This window comes from Tupaia chinensis, unplaced genomic scaffold, assembly GCF_000334495.1.
Source record: "Tupaia chinensis unplaced genomic scaffold, TupChi_1.0 Scaffold140166_1, whole genome shotgun sequence".
NCBI classification, from domain to species: domain Eukaryota; kingdom Metazoa; phylum Chordata; class Mammalia; order Scandentia; family Tupaiidae; genus Tupaia; species Tupaia belangeri.
Window position 1 is genome coordinate 9,346 of NW_006200045.1, and position 17,524 is coordinate 26,869.

Here is a 17,524-nt window from a genome sequence, read left to right on the forward strand (position 1 = left end):
GGGGGGGGAGGTTTTTGCTATAGGGCGCGTGCGCTCGCCAGAAAGACAGAAAGAGACAGAGATAGAAAGTGAGAAATCACTCCCCAGGGTGGATGGCCACATGGCAATCCCTTCTCCATTCTCCTCTCGGGATCTTGGGCACGCACGCACATGCGCCCAGTGTGAATTTAAGCCACCGGGTCTGGGACTCGAACCGCAGTTGGCTCCTGGGCTTCCACATGTGCCGAAATAATATATATATACACACACACACGAATGTCTTATTTAGCCCACTACACCTAAAATATTATTATTTCAACATGCAATCAATACAAAAATTAGTAAGATATTTTCTATTCTGCTTTTTGTATTAAGTCTTCATAATCTGGTGTATATTTCATACTTAACATCAAGAAATTACAACTTTGTTTACAAGGCAAAATAAAGGAAGATTGGGACCAGTAAGTGGCTTAATGGTTAAGGCACTGGACTCCCACATGGTCCACCACAGATTGAGTCCCAAATCTGGTATCTTGAAACTCAAGTGTGTGTGTGTGTGTGAGTGTGTGTGTGTGTGTGTCCAAAATCCCAGGAGGAGAATGGAGGAGAAAGGATTGCAGCATGGCCTTTCCTCCCAGGGGTGGAGGGGTGATTTCTAACTTCTTTCCCTCTCACTGACTCTATCTGGCTCTCCCGTGAGCACACATGCTCTGTAGAAAAACATTAAAAAAAAAAAAAAAAAAAGGAAAGAAATAAAAAGAAAGAAAGAAAAACAAAGGACTTTGGCTCCTTACAAATGAGAATCCAGATGCTCACCAGACAAGCACCTGAATAGCAATAGGGGTCTGAAAGCCAGAGAAAGAGGGCACAGCAGGTGACATCTGGCAATGGCTAAGCACCTAGTACATGCCAGACACTAGGTTCATTTTTCTCATTTTATGTCTGCAGTAGCCCTAAGAGGCAGGTGCTAATGTAATCTCTTACACAAAGAACAGAGGCACGTAACACCCTGGTCCCATCTGTGCCCTGATTGGAGCTTACATTTGCCTGACACTAGGGCTCTGTGTGAGGACGCTCCTGATGGCATGACTCAGCCACGTTCTCCAACGGCTCCATGGGCAACAAGACGCCGACTTGCTCTCCCACTGACCTACACCTTGTCAACGTCTCAACTCAGAACTCAGGTGGAGAAATTGGGGCAGGAGCACTATTTACTGATGACAGAGGGGAGAAACTGAAGCTAGAGCAACACAGAATCTCAGACCATTAGTGTGAACTTGGAGAAGGCATTTCCACTCTCTGGGCCTCAGTTTCCCATCTGTAAAGTTGCTCATGAATCTAAAAAGCCCCTCAGAACTTCACCAAATATTCGTTCTGTGAGTCTGAGAGGTTCAGAGAGAAAGTAAGAGAGAAATGAAGATCAAACAAGTCAATGATAGGTGCTCCACAGAATGAAAAACAGAAGGGACCAGTAGGTGGCATAGCCGTTAAGGTGCTGGACTCACACATAGCCAATAACAAGCAGTTCGAGTCCCGGACATGGCAGCTTGAAAATCATGCTGGGCATGTGTGCAGGCATGTCCAAAAGCCCAGGAAGAGAATGGAGGAGAAGAGACTGTGGCGTGGCCATCCTTCCTAGGGGGTGAATGCACATTTTCTCTTTCATTGTCTCTCTCTGTGTCTATCTCCAGTGAGCACAAGTGCCCTAACGGAGAAAAATGAAAGAAAAAATAAAAATAGAGAAATGGCCATTCTATCATTACCCAGAAGTCACACCCCATACAGTCATCACACTGATGACTAATGTGTGCAGACTCATCCTCACTGAAGAGCACCTGTCCCCAAGTAGCAACTAGTATTGAAGACAGTCAACCCCTGTGGTTTTGCTCTTCCGTCCTGGGAACTACACATTCTCTCAGTCCCTGGAAAAGGTAAACTTCCACCATTTCATAAACACAGACACAAATTCTTAATGACAACTATTCCTTAATTAAGGGCCAGATACATTTCAGATTTCAAAATTTCCCAGATTCTAAAGGAAAAATAAGTATGTGGGTCTATCGTATGTAATGTGACACTCTGAATGAATTAAGAGCAGCATCCCATAATCAGACACACTGACATTTCCACAATGAAACTGACATTTCCACAATGGAACTTGGGACTATCTCACTAAAAACAGCTTCACAGGGATTCAAGTCAAGTCTAATCAATTAATCAAATTTGAACCTGCTGAAATTGGAGCTTGCAGTGCTTCCCTCTGGAAGTGTTCCTTTCCTTAAGCTGGCCTCATCACCACCATTGTCATTGTCATCCTAGTCATCAATGATTTATGTGAACAACTAATGTCTTATTGGATTATCACATGAACCCTAACACTAACAAAGTGATATCATCTCAAATTGTAATAGAGGAAAGGAAGACTGAGAAAATAAGGAATTGAGCCAAGTATGCAAAGCAAGCTCTGAGTCCCATCTTCCCTCTATTAGTGGGCATTTAGGTTGGATAGCTACATCTCCTCCATTTCCAGGGGAACACTGCCTCCACCCTCCTCAATCACAGGCACTTCCTCCAGGCCTCACTGGAGAACCAATTTAAGGGTCTTCTGTGACTAATGCTGCTGCCTAATGGGCCCAATAAAGATGTAAACTACAAGGTTGGCAAAGCTATTTCCACAGGAAATGATTTCCATACTCTGTCAAGGTGAGGTGTGCCAGCATTATCATTGTTCTCTTCCCGGAGTAATATGAAAAACAGATACCAAAGGGGAGGCTGAAGTGGAAAAATACCAGAATCAGGAGCAGGATGATGACATAAAGGCTGGGCCCTGTGTCCGTTGGGACAAACAATGGACTCTAACTAGCAGGGTCAGGCCGGATCCACAGACCACCACAAAGAGAATGACCAACTATGCAGTGATGATGAAATCAGGCACCTGACAAAGTTCAAAGTTGCCTCCCATCAATAGTGGGGCACAGGGTATTCCTTCAAAACCTTCAACAAGCAGATCTGGATATAAAGCAGAGCACACGAGGGAACACATGATAGTTAATGTGAGTCTTAGGCAGCAACAGCTGCACCAGATGGGTCACAAGATGGAGAGGCAGCATTTGGTGTTTATTGCACTGAGAAGACTCACACCCACAGTGTAGGAGAAGAACAGGAGTCAGGGAGCTGAAGATGTTCCATCGTAATACAGGTACAGATAAGTGCGAGAATCAAATGCATGACCATGCAGAATAGAATGAGAGTGCTGGTCCCACCTAGGTTGAGCATGTAGACTGAGAAGGTGTTCCTGTGCATGTGGAAGCCCAGGAGTCAAGGGATGATTATATTCCCCACCACCTGTCCAGGGAACTGATGAAGACCAGCAGGTCCTCGAACAGGAGAGCAGGGTCCAACCTTAGAAGGCTGGCATGCTCACTCACATTCCATAGTAAGAAGTCTGCCCTCCCATCAGAGTGTTATAAACATGCTCAGAAATATTCTGTTGTCTCGTCGAGCATAAATAATAGTTGATGACTGGTCATATGATCGCTGTAGAACATATTGTCCATTTTTGTGCCCATGACATAGGGGAGAACAAAGTCAAATAGAATGCTGGACCAGGAGAGAGAAAGATCTAGTTATATTAATCAGATCACCCACAGTGAAGGATGCCAGCATCTGAACCTATCATAAGTTCCTGTTCCTCCCTTTTTTTGAGGGTGCCCTATGACCCATGCACACCTCCCAATTTAAGGAAGAGCCCTAAACATATGGACTAATTAGAAGGATTTATAGGTGGCCTTGAAAGCAAAGTTATTTTTACTTTTTCAGCAACTTTTTTCCTTCTATTCTTTTCACTTTAGGGGTAATCAGACCATGTTAAAGGGGAAGAATTATTCTGGGATTGGCAGAGACCAGAGGTCAACTCTGCTTTCTTGGGAGGGGCTGAAAGAGCAGCAGTGAGACCTGGTGACTGAGGAAGGCTTGTCAGGTATTGGACAGTCCCAGTCGTTGCCTTTTCAGAACTGGCCACTGGTACTTTGAATGCACTGGGCACACAAAACTCCACAAGATGTCAATGAACATTGGCCTCTACCCATCCTTGTCCACTCAGTGCTCTTCCTGTAGAAAATCCCTGTCCTGGATCCTTCATGCCGAGTAGTGTGAGCCCAGGTCAGCAGGCTCTGTAACTAACACACAAGTGCACCCTTCCTTGCTTAGTACTAGAGACTACCCTGGCCTGACACACCCTATCTTTGAATTTGTTCTCTTTCCTTTCCTTGAACATTTTTTCCCTGTAGAAATAACATACATGCATGTTTTAAATATTTTCATCAAAAGATATAGAAATAAATGCACAAAATAAAGGGTAAAAGTTTTCTGACCCCACCCCCCAGAGGGAATCAGTTTACAATTTTCATTCTTAATTTTAATAGTTATTATTATAACTCTAAATGATGAATTACAGGTAAAGCTCACAATTCTCCATGTTAGGCACCATCTCCTGACTCTCCTCATCAAAGATAGGGGATTTAGTGACAAGACTTCTTAATGATCTATTTTTCAATTTCCCAAGTACCAGGACACATATAAAGTCTCATCTCTTAGGTCTTCCCTTCGCAAGCCTCATATTGCAGCCTAACTGAGTTACTTGTCATTTAAAAGTTATTATAGGAACCAGCAGATGGTGTAGTGGGGTTAAGGTGCTGGACTTTAACTTGGCCAACAGTAGTTCGAGTCCCAGACCCAGCAGCTTTAAACTCATGCTGGGTGTGTATGCATGTGTGCTCCAAATCCCAGAGAATGGAGAAGGGATTGTGGTGTGGCCATCCCCCTGAGGGATGATTTCTCTGTCTCTTATGCTCTCCAGAGAGTACACATGCCCTATAGCAAAAATCTCTCCAAAAAAAGTTATTTAATAATTAAATATATCAAACTAAGAAAGTTTATTCCATCAATCATCTATTCAGTCACTACATTAATCTACTATATATGAAGAATATTTACAAAATGACATGAAAAAGACTTAACAGTTCATTGGAAAAATAGATTTTTGATTCATAGACTCAGTAGAGAAATACAAATGGTAAACAAAGGTTGCGTGTTCTTTTTCATTGTTTACACAATGCAATGTGATTTTTAAAAATATTTTTAAAATTTACATAAAGATGGTACAGAAATTAAATGTAAATTATATATATATAAAGACAAGATTTTAATGACTAGTAGAAATAAAAACTACTCTAGCTGGGATAAAAGCTACCCTAAGATATTTTTTATATCTTCCAGGTTTTAAAGAGCCGAGAGTTTTTTAAAAATCTACTCTTCTGGACCAGCAGCTGGCGTAATCCCTATGTTGCTGGACTCCCATGTAGTTGACTACGTTTCAAGTCTTTGACCCAGTGGCTTAAACTCACACTGGGTGCGTGTGCATGCATGCCCAAAATCCCAAGAGGAGAATGGAGGAGAAGGGATCGTGGCGTGGCCATCCCCCCGGGGGGTGATTTCTCACTTTCTGTCTCTCTGTCCTTCTGTCTTTCTGGCAACTGCATGCCCTATAGTAAAAACCTCTCCAAAAAAAACACAAATAAATAATCTGCTCTTCTGAAAGAGTTGAAGGAAGCAGGAGCTCTCATGTTTTTGGTGAGAGGAAAGATTAGAATCAACCTATGGAAGGAAATTTTCAGTATATATCCAAATTATCAATTATCAACCACCTCTCACATCAATTCCATGTAGAGTATATTAGCCAACATGTGGACTGTTTCTGAAATATTTGTACTAAATTTTTAATTGCACTCTTCTTTATGACAGTAAAGGTTTGGTACAAATGAAGTGATCATGAATAAAGTACTGCACAAGTTATGGCACACCTATGCGGTAAAATGGTATGTAGCTGTAAAAGAAGAAGAAGTTATACAACAATCCAAGAAACTCGTCCAACCCTGAACAGAAGAAATGTAAGTTAAACCACATAGGGTCCATTATAATTAAATTTCTGAAAATTGATATTAAAAAGAAAATATGAAATCAGTCAAAATTATTGAACTGCCAACAACATAGCAGGTGCCTGTCAATTTCTGCTCTTGTAGCATCTCTCTCTGCTTCTCTCACTCTCCCAAGAAAGATATAAACTTTAAAAATAGATAAATAAGTAAATGATAGGGAGATAGAGCATAGAGAAGAGTGGGTTATAAGGAGGAAGAGAAGCAGCTGAATACGCCCCCTTTTCTCTTGTGTTCTTTTTTTCTGACAAAGGACAGAACTCTGAGCAGGGGAAATAGTTCACCTTTAAATGATGTTCAGCCATCTATGTCTCCCAGGAAAATTCAACATAAAATTTTTCACAGTCTTGGTATGGACGATGGCTTAAGATTGGATAACTAGTTATGAAAAAACGCATATTCAAATTTGGCATGTCACCTTGCACCTCTTGTGAATTGTGATATTTACAATATCTCGACATTTTGATTAAAATTCCAGATTAGGCATTCAGCTGAACATGTGAAGAAATGATGCACATCGACCTCACACCCATACCACCTACATGGCGCTGTCGCACGTAGTCGACATAAACTCACACAGGGCGCATATGCGTGTGTGCCCAAGATCCCAAGAGGAGAATGGAGGAGAAGGGATTGCAGCGTGGCCATCCCCCCTGGGGGGTGATTTCTCCTTTTCTATCTCTCTATCTCTCTCTGTCTTTCTGGTGAGTGCACGCACCCTATAGCAAAAAACTCTCAAAAAAAAAAAAAATCCTCAAATGTCATGTGAAAAAAGGGAATGTATTTCTTACTGTGAAGGTGTAAGTTGGGCTGCTCTAATAGCCCTGCTGTAATGACGGTGAGTTTAAGAACGTTCATTAGATCTGGGCTGAAGGCTCCAGAGTGTCAGGACTCCTTCCAAATTGCTGGTCCCCAAACACATACTGGTACATCATCTTTGTGGTCCTGTGGACTCCAGCCACATCAGCATTCCAGCCTAAGGAGAGAGGAAGAAGGAAGGGGAGACCACTCTCCTTCCATTAATCCTGTGGCCCAGGATCAGTTACTTCTGCTCCCTTCCCATTGTCCAAAGCCAGCCACCTGTTGCCATCAGCATCAAAGGAGGCTGGGAAATGAGATCCTTTTCCTGAATTATAAGTTTTCGAATCACCGTGTTACAGAAGAGGATATTGGAGGAAATGCCGTCTCTACAGCCTCTAGTGGTCTCAGACTGCTCACTTGAACACTTTATGAGAGCTTCTCAAAAGCATTTAACGATGGAGCAGAAAAGTGTGGGAAAGCCTGAGACAGGTCTCCAGGAGACTGGTATCGGGCATCTCATCATGGTTTCATCTTGGGGGCATTTCTTTGGCTGTTTAAGAGGAAAAAATACAACAGTTGCCCTCAGGAACACAGTCTAAATATTGGGGATACAACAGTGAATGAAAACAGGCATGCCATCGTGCTTATGGAGGTTTAGCAATAATGACAAGACACATATATTGTACCCTTATAATAGATTTTGAGTTGTTGTCTTCTGTGAGTGGGGAGAACAGAGGCTTTGGTTTCTCATATCTGTTTATGGCCAAGTAAGATGGACAGCTTGTCTCTGTGAGCGCTCATGATAGGTGCACTTGTCCCTCTGCACCCTGTAGAAGGATGTGTCTTTCTCCTACATGGGGGTCTCCTGTCCACGTGAGTCCTCTGCCTTTCAGTGAGATTTCTGTCTTGTGAGGCAGGAAAGTACTCCTGGATTCCAATATCTGATGTTTGTTTATGGGTTTTTGTTTGTTTGTTTTGTGGGGTTTGTTTTTTTTTTTGGCAATTCTGACAGAAATCTTAGATTTATCTGGAGAATTACTCCTGTGTTTTCCTCCCTCTGTCTGTGATTCAAGCACAGCAGTGTGGGTGCAGAGGGTTAGTCAAAGGGTAAACCCTGAGGCAATACCACAGTGTGTTAGACCAGGGCTAATCATTCATGTTCTTTGTATTTTAATTCCATCCTCTGCAAAATAGAATACTAAGACTAGTTCTTTCCCCTTAGGGCTCTTAACAGAATAAAAAGAGATCATTCCTGGGGACCAGCAGTTAGCGTAATGGCTATGTCGCTGGACTCCCACGTAGTCGACTACGGTTCGTGTCCCGGACCCGGTGGCTTAAACTCACGCTGGGCACGTGTGCATGCGTGCCCAAGATCCCAAGAGAAGAATGGAGGAGAAGGGATTGCGGCGTGGCCATCCCCCCTGGGGGGTGATTTCTCACTTTCTATCTATCTGTCTCTCTCTCTCTCTGTCTGGTGAGTGCACGCGCCCTATAGCAAAAACCTCTTAAAAACAAACAAACAAACAAAAAGAGACAATTCCTGGTAAACTCCCCACCAGTTGCTCTTACACCAGGTCTGAGTAAGTCCTCTCTCTGCAGCTGAAATCTGCATGAACCTTGTTTATACTGTAACTCCTGCACTGCTCTGTCTCCTCCGTAAACTACTCTCACACAAAAGCTTTTGTCAGCAAAGGAAACTCTACTAAAGATACTATAGGAGAGAGAATGGAATAGGGTCATATTGTAAAGATCACAGCACACCACTTAACAGTCCTCCATAAATATTTCCATACTTCAAATACCTCTTTCGGTGGCATTTACACCTCACCCTCACTTACTCCTTCCTTCTCTACTGCTGAGCAATTCAGCTCACACCCGAACCCTCCCTCCTCACCAACAGGCTTCTATGTACTCAGCAAATCCTTACTGAGTCCTCACTTCAAAGGGACAGCAGTAGTCAACCTGAGTTATTTGAGCATGCAATTCTCTAAATACAAACAAGTTCCATGAAAAAATAATTGTATAAATGAAATTTTGTTTCATTATATGTGTGTTCAAATGCTCTGAACTGTGTTTTTATTTTTGCTTCAAGTTTAACCTATATATACCTCTACTGTTAGATTCCTAATTCACGCATGCAATCATTAAATAAATAAATAAATTCATGCACTGTGCTGTATGCAGAGGTAAGCACTGAATGGAAAAAGCACTGCTGTCTTCAGTGGCTGACACACTGAGCCATCTGTACTCCAGCAGGTACAGCCATCCTCACACCTGTTTCAGAGGAAGATTCCATTCCCCTGAGGTCACTAAGACATAATCTTCTTTCTCATTAATGAATGGAACCGTCTTAGTCATAGGCATGTCATGATCACCTCTTTTTCTCTCTGAATTCCTGCAACTGAGAGAGTGCTGGCGCATGTAGGGTAATACTTGGGTCTGTAACTTAGCTTGTCAGGTGGACTTTTTGAACCATAGAGTACTCTCATGTCAGTAGAGGATCTGAGTTCAAGGACAGAGGCACAGGCTATAAAGCCAATAAGGTTTGAGTTTGAATCTTGATTTGGGAACTGTGCGTCTCTTGATAGGTTGCTTAATCTCTGCAGTCTTCTGTTTCCTTCTCTGGAGAACAGGGACACATAACAGGATGTGAGAATAAGACACATAGCAGGGATATATAGCATGCCTCTGAGAATCCATGTTCATATATTAGATTCTGAAGTCTTGATTTTGTTCTCAGGAGCACCAGTGCAGTATCTGTATGCCTGGAGAATGTGATTTATGTCAGATATTTGACAACGTGATATTCACACGGCTGACTGTGTTATTGTGGTTCTCCTCGAGTCTAACCTGGCCCTGGTGATGATTCCTAACGCACTGATTCTCGTCAATGCTCCAGTTGTGCCGGCAGGTAACAGGGTCTTGCTCTGGCTCCTGGCCTTCCGCCTGCACACGACCACATACTCCACTTACATCCTCACTTTGGCTCTGGCCGACTTTTTCTTTCTCTGCTACTGATTCCTAACACACTGATTCTCATCAATCCTCCAGTTGTGCTGGCAGGTAACAGGGTCTTGCTCTGGCTCCTGGCCTTCCGCCTGCACACGACCACATTCTCCGTCTACATCCTCAGTTTGGCTCTGGCCGACTTTTTCTTTCTCTGCTGCTTATTTATGTATTCCCTAAAAGAAGTCATTAATATCATACATTTGTTATCTTTGTCCTTCTCCAGCTTATTAACTGTGATGCTCTTTTTATACATAGACGACCTGACCATTCTCAGCACCATTAGAACCGAGCACTGTTTATCTGTCCTGTACTCTATCTGGTACCATTGCTACCACCCAAGCCACCTGTCAGCCACTATGTGTACTCTGCTCCGGGCCCTGTATCTGATACTGGCCATCCTGGAAGTGAGATACTGCATCCTGTTTTGTAAGCCCGGGAAATGTGAGCTATGGCAGGCACTTGACGACGTGGTATTCACACGGCTGACTGTGTTATTGTGGTTCTCCTCGGGTCTAACCTGGCCCTGGTGATCAGGATCCTCTGTAGCTCACGACAGATGCCACTGACCAGGCTGTATGTGACCATCCTACTCACAGTGCCGACCTTCCTCTTTTTGGCCCATCCTTCAGCATTCATTGGTTCCTTTTGATCTGAATTCACCCTTCATATCATGAGATTTCTTATCTTATTTCTCCAGTTTCACGTGTTCTGGCCTGTGTTAACAGCTTTGCCAAACCCCTTATTTATTATTTTGTTGGATCCTTTAGGCAGTGGAGGGGCCGTAGCCTCAAGCTGGTTCTCCAGAGGGCTTTGCAGGACACTCCTGAGAGGAGTGAATGTGTGGGGGCAGCTTTCAGCGGGGAACCCCGGGGGTATCTGAAAGCAGACTGGGAGAGTGACAAAGAGCTCCTACCCTGGTCAGTAGGTTGTGACTGAGAGTCAACCTTTCCTGCCAGGCTTGACAATGATCTGCTCTTCTTCCAGCCTCATGCCTCTGAAATGCCCAGTGCTTCCATAATGTCTTCAAAGAGATTTCTTTTAACTTAATTTTCTTTTTGCTTTTCTTAGAGGAAGCAGTCTGAAATAAGAAAATCTCCTTCCTTCTTAACAATACCAGTGAATTAATCCTGTTATCTGCCTCTAAATATTTTATATTAAATGCTTTGCCATTTTTTGCTATAATGGAAAGAATTCTGTCAATAGCCATAAACCTATTATTTATTGCTTTTTTCCCACTTGAGAGTATAGAAAAAAATCTATTCCTTATTTTTGTTGTCAGTTGATGTTCCCCTGACAATCATGTTTAGTTCTATTAATGGGTCATAGCTGTAGTTAGAAATCTGGTTCTAAATAAACGAGCCTTGTTACTTGTGACTCTGAGTTCTCTGGGATTGGGGAAAATAAAGTCCTCAGAGGGAGACTGTCTCCCTGCATAAGAACAGTCCAAGAAACTGGGTTTATGACAAGTCCTGTGGTGGCATTTGTCAGTAGCATGGTGACAAGGTGGTTGTGGATAATAGTATGAATACCATGGCTTTTGCCATTGATAAAGTGTAAGTGGTTATTTAGCTCTTTACACAAGAGTTTAAGGTCTAGATATTGTGGAGATACAAAATTTATTTATAAAAGAGTTTACTATCCTCAATTAAAAAGAAGAGTGGGAGAACGAAGAGGAGGAGAAGGTTGCTGACTAGTCTGCTTACTGGTTACTCCATGGTGCCACAGTGTGCACAGTTTCTTTTCTCTGAGTCACAGAAAACTAATAAGTAGATTTCCCTACTGAGCATTTTGAGTCTTAAGTTTATCCAGACTACATGGCTGATATCAAGACATTCTTTCTCAAGAAAATTCCAGAATTCCTGTCTCTCTTAGGGCTGACCACATATCCTGCTAAATGGATAACTACCCACTACCAACTTCAGATGGTTTCTGCTAATAAATATTTAGCAAGCTCTGTCCCTTAAGACCCTAATATTAGCTTTCTGTGACTGAGAGAAAAGAAACTGTACATACTGTGGGATCAAGTTGTTCTGGCCAACCCAGCCTAGGATGAAAAATGTGGAATCTATGGGAACCAACTGGTGGGTCTGCTACTTTCATTTAATGTAAACACTTTCCTAACAACTTTTATGTAGTGTACCCCATTTTACTGAAAAATCTTGCTTTCTCAGAATAAGCAGAAATGTTTGTTACCTTCCTCTGCTTCTGCTGCTCCTGATTCTAACTACATTCCCCAGGTTCAGGCCCTTATTTTACGCCTGTTTATGAGACCAGTACATTCCCTTTTCCTTGTAACTTTTTCAGTTATTGTTTTTTGCTTTAAAAAAAGAAAAAGAAAAAATTCCCAGTTGAAATCCTGGGATACATAGAAATGTAGAGCTTCTGAGTGCTAGATGGGGAAGAATACTGGGCCTGGAGTCAGAGCACCTCTGCAGACTCCATGACTAACTGGCTCACATGCTCATCCTAGGAAACCCTGGCAGATAGTGTGGCTATTGAGTTGCTAAATCAAAATCTTATGCTGTTAGTGGTCTATCTCAAATAGTGGGGTTTGGCTGTAGATATGAACGAAAGGTAACTCCCAGTGTTAGTCAGGCAGCCCAGAAGTTCCTGTCTCTGAACTGTGACTGTAATCACATGAACATAGGCTCTTCTCACCTGTGTGGCAGCAACCTGGGTGTAGGCGAGGCTGCTCTGATACATGGTGGTGCGGTAAGCACTGGACACCAATACCATCAATGCACAGCTGCTGTCTATAAAAATAGGTGCAGTTTGGTTTCTGTTTTTCAGGAGCCTATACTGAAAGAGATCTACTTAGGCCTATAATACTTGTGCAATTGGGTCTTAATCCTTCCATATGTAGGCCTGAAAAAGGGAGCAGAGAAGGACAACATTTTGTTAGTAAGAGTATATATGGTGGTAAGTTAGGAAATGCTTTTTGAAATACTAGAAATTTAAAATGATGACTCTACAATTTACCACACAAGTGGAGGAGGGACTAGAATGGCTGCTGTCAGAAACTCACATGACCTGCTGGAGTAACAAGGATGTCAGGGCAGTGGCAAAAATGGGGCAGCCATTATGAGTCATCTCATTTGACCACTGAGGCCTAGTTAACAGTGAAATGAAAGAAAGGAAATTGGAGGAGGAAGTACAATTGGAAAAAGACTGTCCACACCCCTATCGGTTTCTGGTTTGGTGGATAAACTTAAGATTCAAAATGCTCAGTAGGGAAATCTACTTATTAGTTTTCTGTGACTCAGAGGAAAGAAACTGTGCACACTGTGGCACCAAGCTGTCCTGGCCAACCCAGGCTAGGATGAAAAACGTGGAATCTATGGGAACCAATTGGTGGGTCTGAAGAAGACATAGTGGTGATAGGAGAGGAGAAAAATATATACTCTTCCATTTGCAGCTAGACATCTTGTGCAGGAGTCCATCAAGTACAGAAGGGAAATAATGGGCACCGGTTCAGGAGATGCCAACCACCTGGGAACATATATCAGCAAGATTATTAGACCTACCCATCAGGGACATTTAAGCTCATGCCAGGAGAAAGTTTAACAGCATAGATGATGCAACTCTGAAACACTGAGAGAAACAATGATTTTTTAGCCAGTAATGAGCCTGAAAAGACAGATAACATCACCTCTTTCCCAGCCTTAGGAAACAAAATAGGGGATATAAAAACTGCGTATATGAGAGGAGGCTCTTCCCTATGCTTAACAGATCAGTCCCCATGATGCTCATAATGTCCAGGGAATCATAACCTTATGGTCTGTAGTATTATTGCAAAGGGAGAGTCCTAGAAAAATGAGGGTTATTCCAATTTACATTCCCACCAGTAGTGTAGGAGAGTTCCCCTTTCACCACATCCCCACCAGCACTCATTATTATTATTTTTTTAATCTTAGTCATTCTGACTGGGGTTAGGTGGTATCTCACCAGCCACCATGGAGAACAATATGAAGATTCCTCAAAGATCTACAAATAGAACTACCATATGATCCAGCAATCCCACTCCTTGGTATCTACCCAAAGGACAGAAGTATCCTTATTCAGAAAAGGCTTGCACATCTATGTTTATTGTGGCATTATTTACAATTGCTAAGACATGGAACCAACACAAATGTTCATGAACAGATGAATAAATGGAAAAGTGTGGCCCGTATACTCTATGGAATTCTACTCAACCATAAAAAACAACAAGACTCTGGCTTTTGACAGAAAGTGGCAGAATATGAAAGATTTACTGCTGAGTGAACCAAGCCAGGCTATGAAGGAGAGACATTGTTTATCTCCACTTAATATATACAGAGTGTCTGCACTCTATAGCCAAAACTGAATGACTAGAGGATATAGAAGCATAGGAAATGTTATAGATACCAGATACAGTGTGGGAAGAGGGTGGGTGAAGGAAGAGAGTCTGAGGAAGGACCTGAAGGAGAATAATAGAGAGGCAAGGCATTTATGAGACAAAGAAATAGGTTATTATCTGTTGAAGATTACATGTATAGCATTCTCAACTGGACTGGTGAAAATGTATACATGTTGGAATATTCACTTTGCAAGCTAAGTGACATATGTGATTGAGTGCATAAAAGAAATTTTTTTTAAAAATGAGGGCTATTTCCCTGGCCAGACTAAAGCCTGATAAGCATTAGAGGAAGTACAAAGCATATTAAGAGCATTGGGCATGAAAAAGGCAGTAATGGGAACCAGCAGTTAGCGTAATGGCTATGTCGCTGGACTCCCATGTAGTCGACCGCGGTTCGCATCCCGGACCCGGTGGCTTAAAACTCACGCCAGGCACGTGTGCGTGCATGCCCAAGATCCCGAGAGGAGAATGGAGAAGGGATTGCAGCGTGACCATCCCCCCTGGGGGGTGATTTCTCGCTTTCTGTCTCTATGTCTCTCTCTGTCTGTCTGGTGAGCGCACGCACCCTATAGCAAAAGCCTCTCCAAAAAAAAAAAAAGAAAAAGGCAGTAATATACACCCAGTTGTTTGAAAGATTTGATCAAAATATCTTTATAGCAAAGATGAAAAATAAACTGCTATAGAATACACCAAGGAAATGGCATGACCCCCTAATCTCACTTCTAAATTTATTCACAGGACAGGGAGTTCTGAGTGACCCTACTCGGGGATTAGGACCACTGAAGAACTTCTGCCCAGACTTCACCATCCTGCCTACCAGATCTACCCAGGAGCCAGGACATGCCAATCACTAGCCATCTATATCTAAGTTCTGAGCAGACTCTTTGGTGCTATGCAGTTTTCAATTTTTGCTTAAACAATTTTCTCTTTTTTATTGTCTTTGTCTTAGTTTTTCTCTTTTCTTTTTTTCTTTTTCTTTTCTTTCTACCTTTCTCACTTTTCTGCTCAGCCTCCACACACTGATTTTCTAGACAGGTCTAGGTGCTCAGTAGCCAGATACCTGAATACTTTTAGGGTCACTGAATCCTTAATTTCCATTGAATCTACTACACAAAGGTAGAAAAATGGTTTAGAGATTGCAGGTCACCTCCTCCTGCATGCCTCTGAATGCTCAGATTTAGCTACAAAAACTAGGAAATAACACATAATCCATCAGATGACCAGAAAGCACCACAGAGGCACAAGAAATATGAGAAATCAAGAAATATCTCTCTCCTAAGGGAAAAGAATAACTACTTATCTTCCACAGACAATGCAAGGGAGTATGTGGAAATGTCATATAAAGAATTTTAAATATTCATACTGACAAAGCTAACAGAGTTGCAAGAGAAGAGAGGCAATGAACTCCAGAAGATGCAAGAGAAAAGAGACAATGAGTTCCAGGAGGTGAGGAAGTTCTTGCATGATCTGAAAGAGGAAATACACATCATAAAAAAGAAACAAACAGAATTGTTAGAGATGAAGGTTGTAATATAGGAGATCCAAGCCTCACTTGAAAGTATTAAAAGCAGATTAGATCATGCAGAAGATCAAATCTCAGATGTATGAAATAGAACCTCTGACCTAGAAAAATTCACCAAAGAGATTGAGAAAATAACCTTTAAAAAATGAGAATAACATACAAGTAATACTAGATACCATTTAATGCCCAAACATACAAATCATCGATACCCTGGAAGGTGAAGAAACTAATAAGGTCATTGATAATCTATTCCATGAAATACTGCAAGAAAACTTTCCAAATCTAGAGAGGCATCAAATATCCAGATCCAAGAAATACAAAGGACCCCACATAGAATCAACCCAAGAAGATCTTCTCCAAGGCACTTTATATTCAGATTGACCAAAACCACAGACAGAGACAATTTACTAATTTTTGGAATAGAGAAACATCAAGTTACTTTCAAAGGATATCCCGTCAGGCTAACATGGGATCTCTCATAGGAAATAATGAGAGGAAGGAAAGAATGGGAAAATATAATCAAAGTGTTTAGCAAAAAACAATTTCAACCAAGAATACTATACCCAGCAAGATTATCTTCATATGAGAAAAAAAGACAAAAATATTCTCAGATAAACAAAACCTGAAAGAATTTACCAACACCAGACCAGCTCTTCAAGAAGTGCTGAAAGGAGTGCTAGACCATGAAAACTAAAGGCACATATACAGAAATAAGAGAGCAAAAAGGACAAAGAAAATGATCAGTTTAAAGCTAGGGACAAGAAATATCAATAATAATGCTGAATGTTAACTTCCAGGATTTAAATGAAAAGATCAGACCACAATAACACTGCAAATTCAACAGAAGAGAAATTAAGTACATAAGACTGAACTGGTGAAATAGAAGATTAATTACATGAGACTGAACTGGTAAATTTTTTGACTCTAGACTAAAACATTACTGATTTTCTTCTATGCTTTGATTTCCAAATTTAAGTTTTTTTGTCTTCTCTTGAAATGTTGATAGGTCAGGAACCAGCAGTTAGCGTAATGGCTATGTCGCTGGACTCCCACGTAGTCAACTGCGGTTCGCATCCCCAACCCCGGGGCTTGGTGGCTTAAAACTCATGCCGGGCGCATGTGCATGCGTGCCCAAGATCCCAAGAGGAGAATGGAGGAGAAGGGATTGCGAGGTGGCCATCTCCCCTGGGCGGTGATTTCTCGCTTTCTGTCTCTATGTCTCTGTCTGTCTGGCGAGCACACGCACCCTATAGCAAAAATCTCTCCAAAAAGAAAAAAAAGAAATGTTCATAGATTCATCTACCTACTATTTGAATGGAAACTTAGCCTTTTTCCTGGCTTTAAGTCTTAAGCAAATTTCTCTTAACAGTTATTTATTTTGATCTATTAAAATAAAACTGTTTTTCTTGAAATTAATATCTATTTATTTTTTTCTTTTCTTTTATTTTAATTTCTTTTATAAATTCAATCACATATGTCACTTAGCTTGTAAAGTCAATGTTCCAACACTGAATACATTTCTCACCAGTCCAGTGGGGATAATATATACATTATCATCAACAGATAACAATCCATTTCTTTGTACCATAAATGTTTTGCCTCTCTATTTTTCTCCTTAATGCCGTTCCTCAGACTGTCTTTCTTCTTCCATTCTCTTCCCACACTGTATTTGGGATCTATTACCATTTTCTATGTTGCTATATCCTGTAGTCATTCACTTTCATCCACAGAGTGTGGGGAGTCAGTATATATTAAGTGGAGACATACAGTATCTCTCCTCCATAGCCTAGCTTGCTTCACTCATCAGTAAATCTTCCATATTCATCCACTTTCTGTCAAAAG

General features: G+C 41.6%; 1 protein-coding gene across 1 annotated transcript in view; it reads left to right on the forward strand.

The window, feature by feature from the left end:
• LOC102500260 (mas-related G-protein coupled receptor member A-like) overlaps positions 1–17,524 on the forward strand; it is a gene marked incomplete at its 5' end in the record, with an annotated part of 23,800 nt that overhangs the window by 1,740 nt on the left and 4,536 nt on the right. Inside the window, 4 exon segments of the mRNA XM_027765990.1 lie at positions 10,038–10,186; positions 10,270–10,393; positions 10,396–10,699; positions 12,311–12,494. Coding sequence (XP_027621791.1) covers positions 10,038–10,186; positions 10,270–10,393; positions 10,396–10,699; positions 12,311–12,494 — 761 coding nt within the window.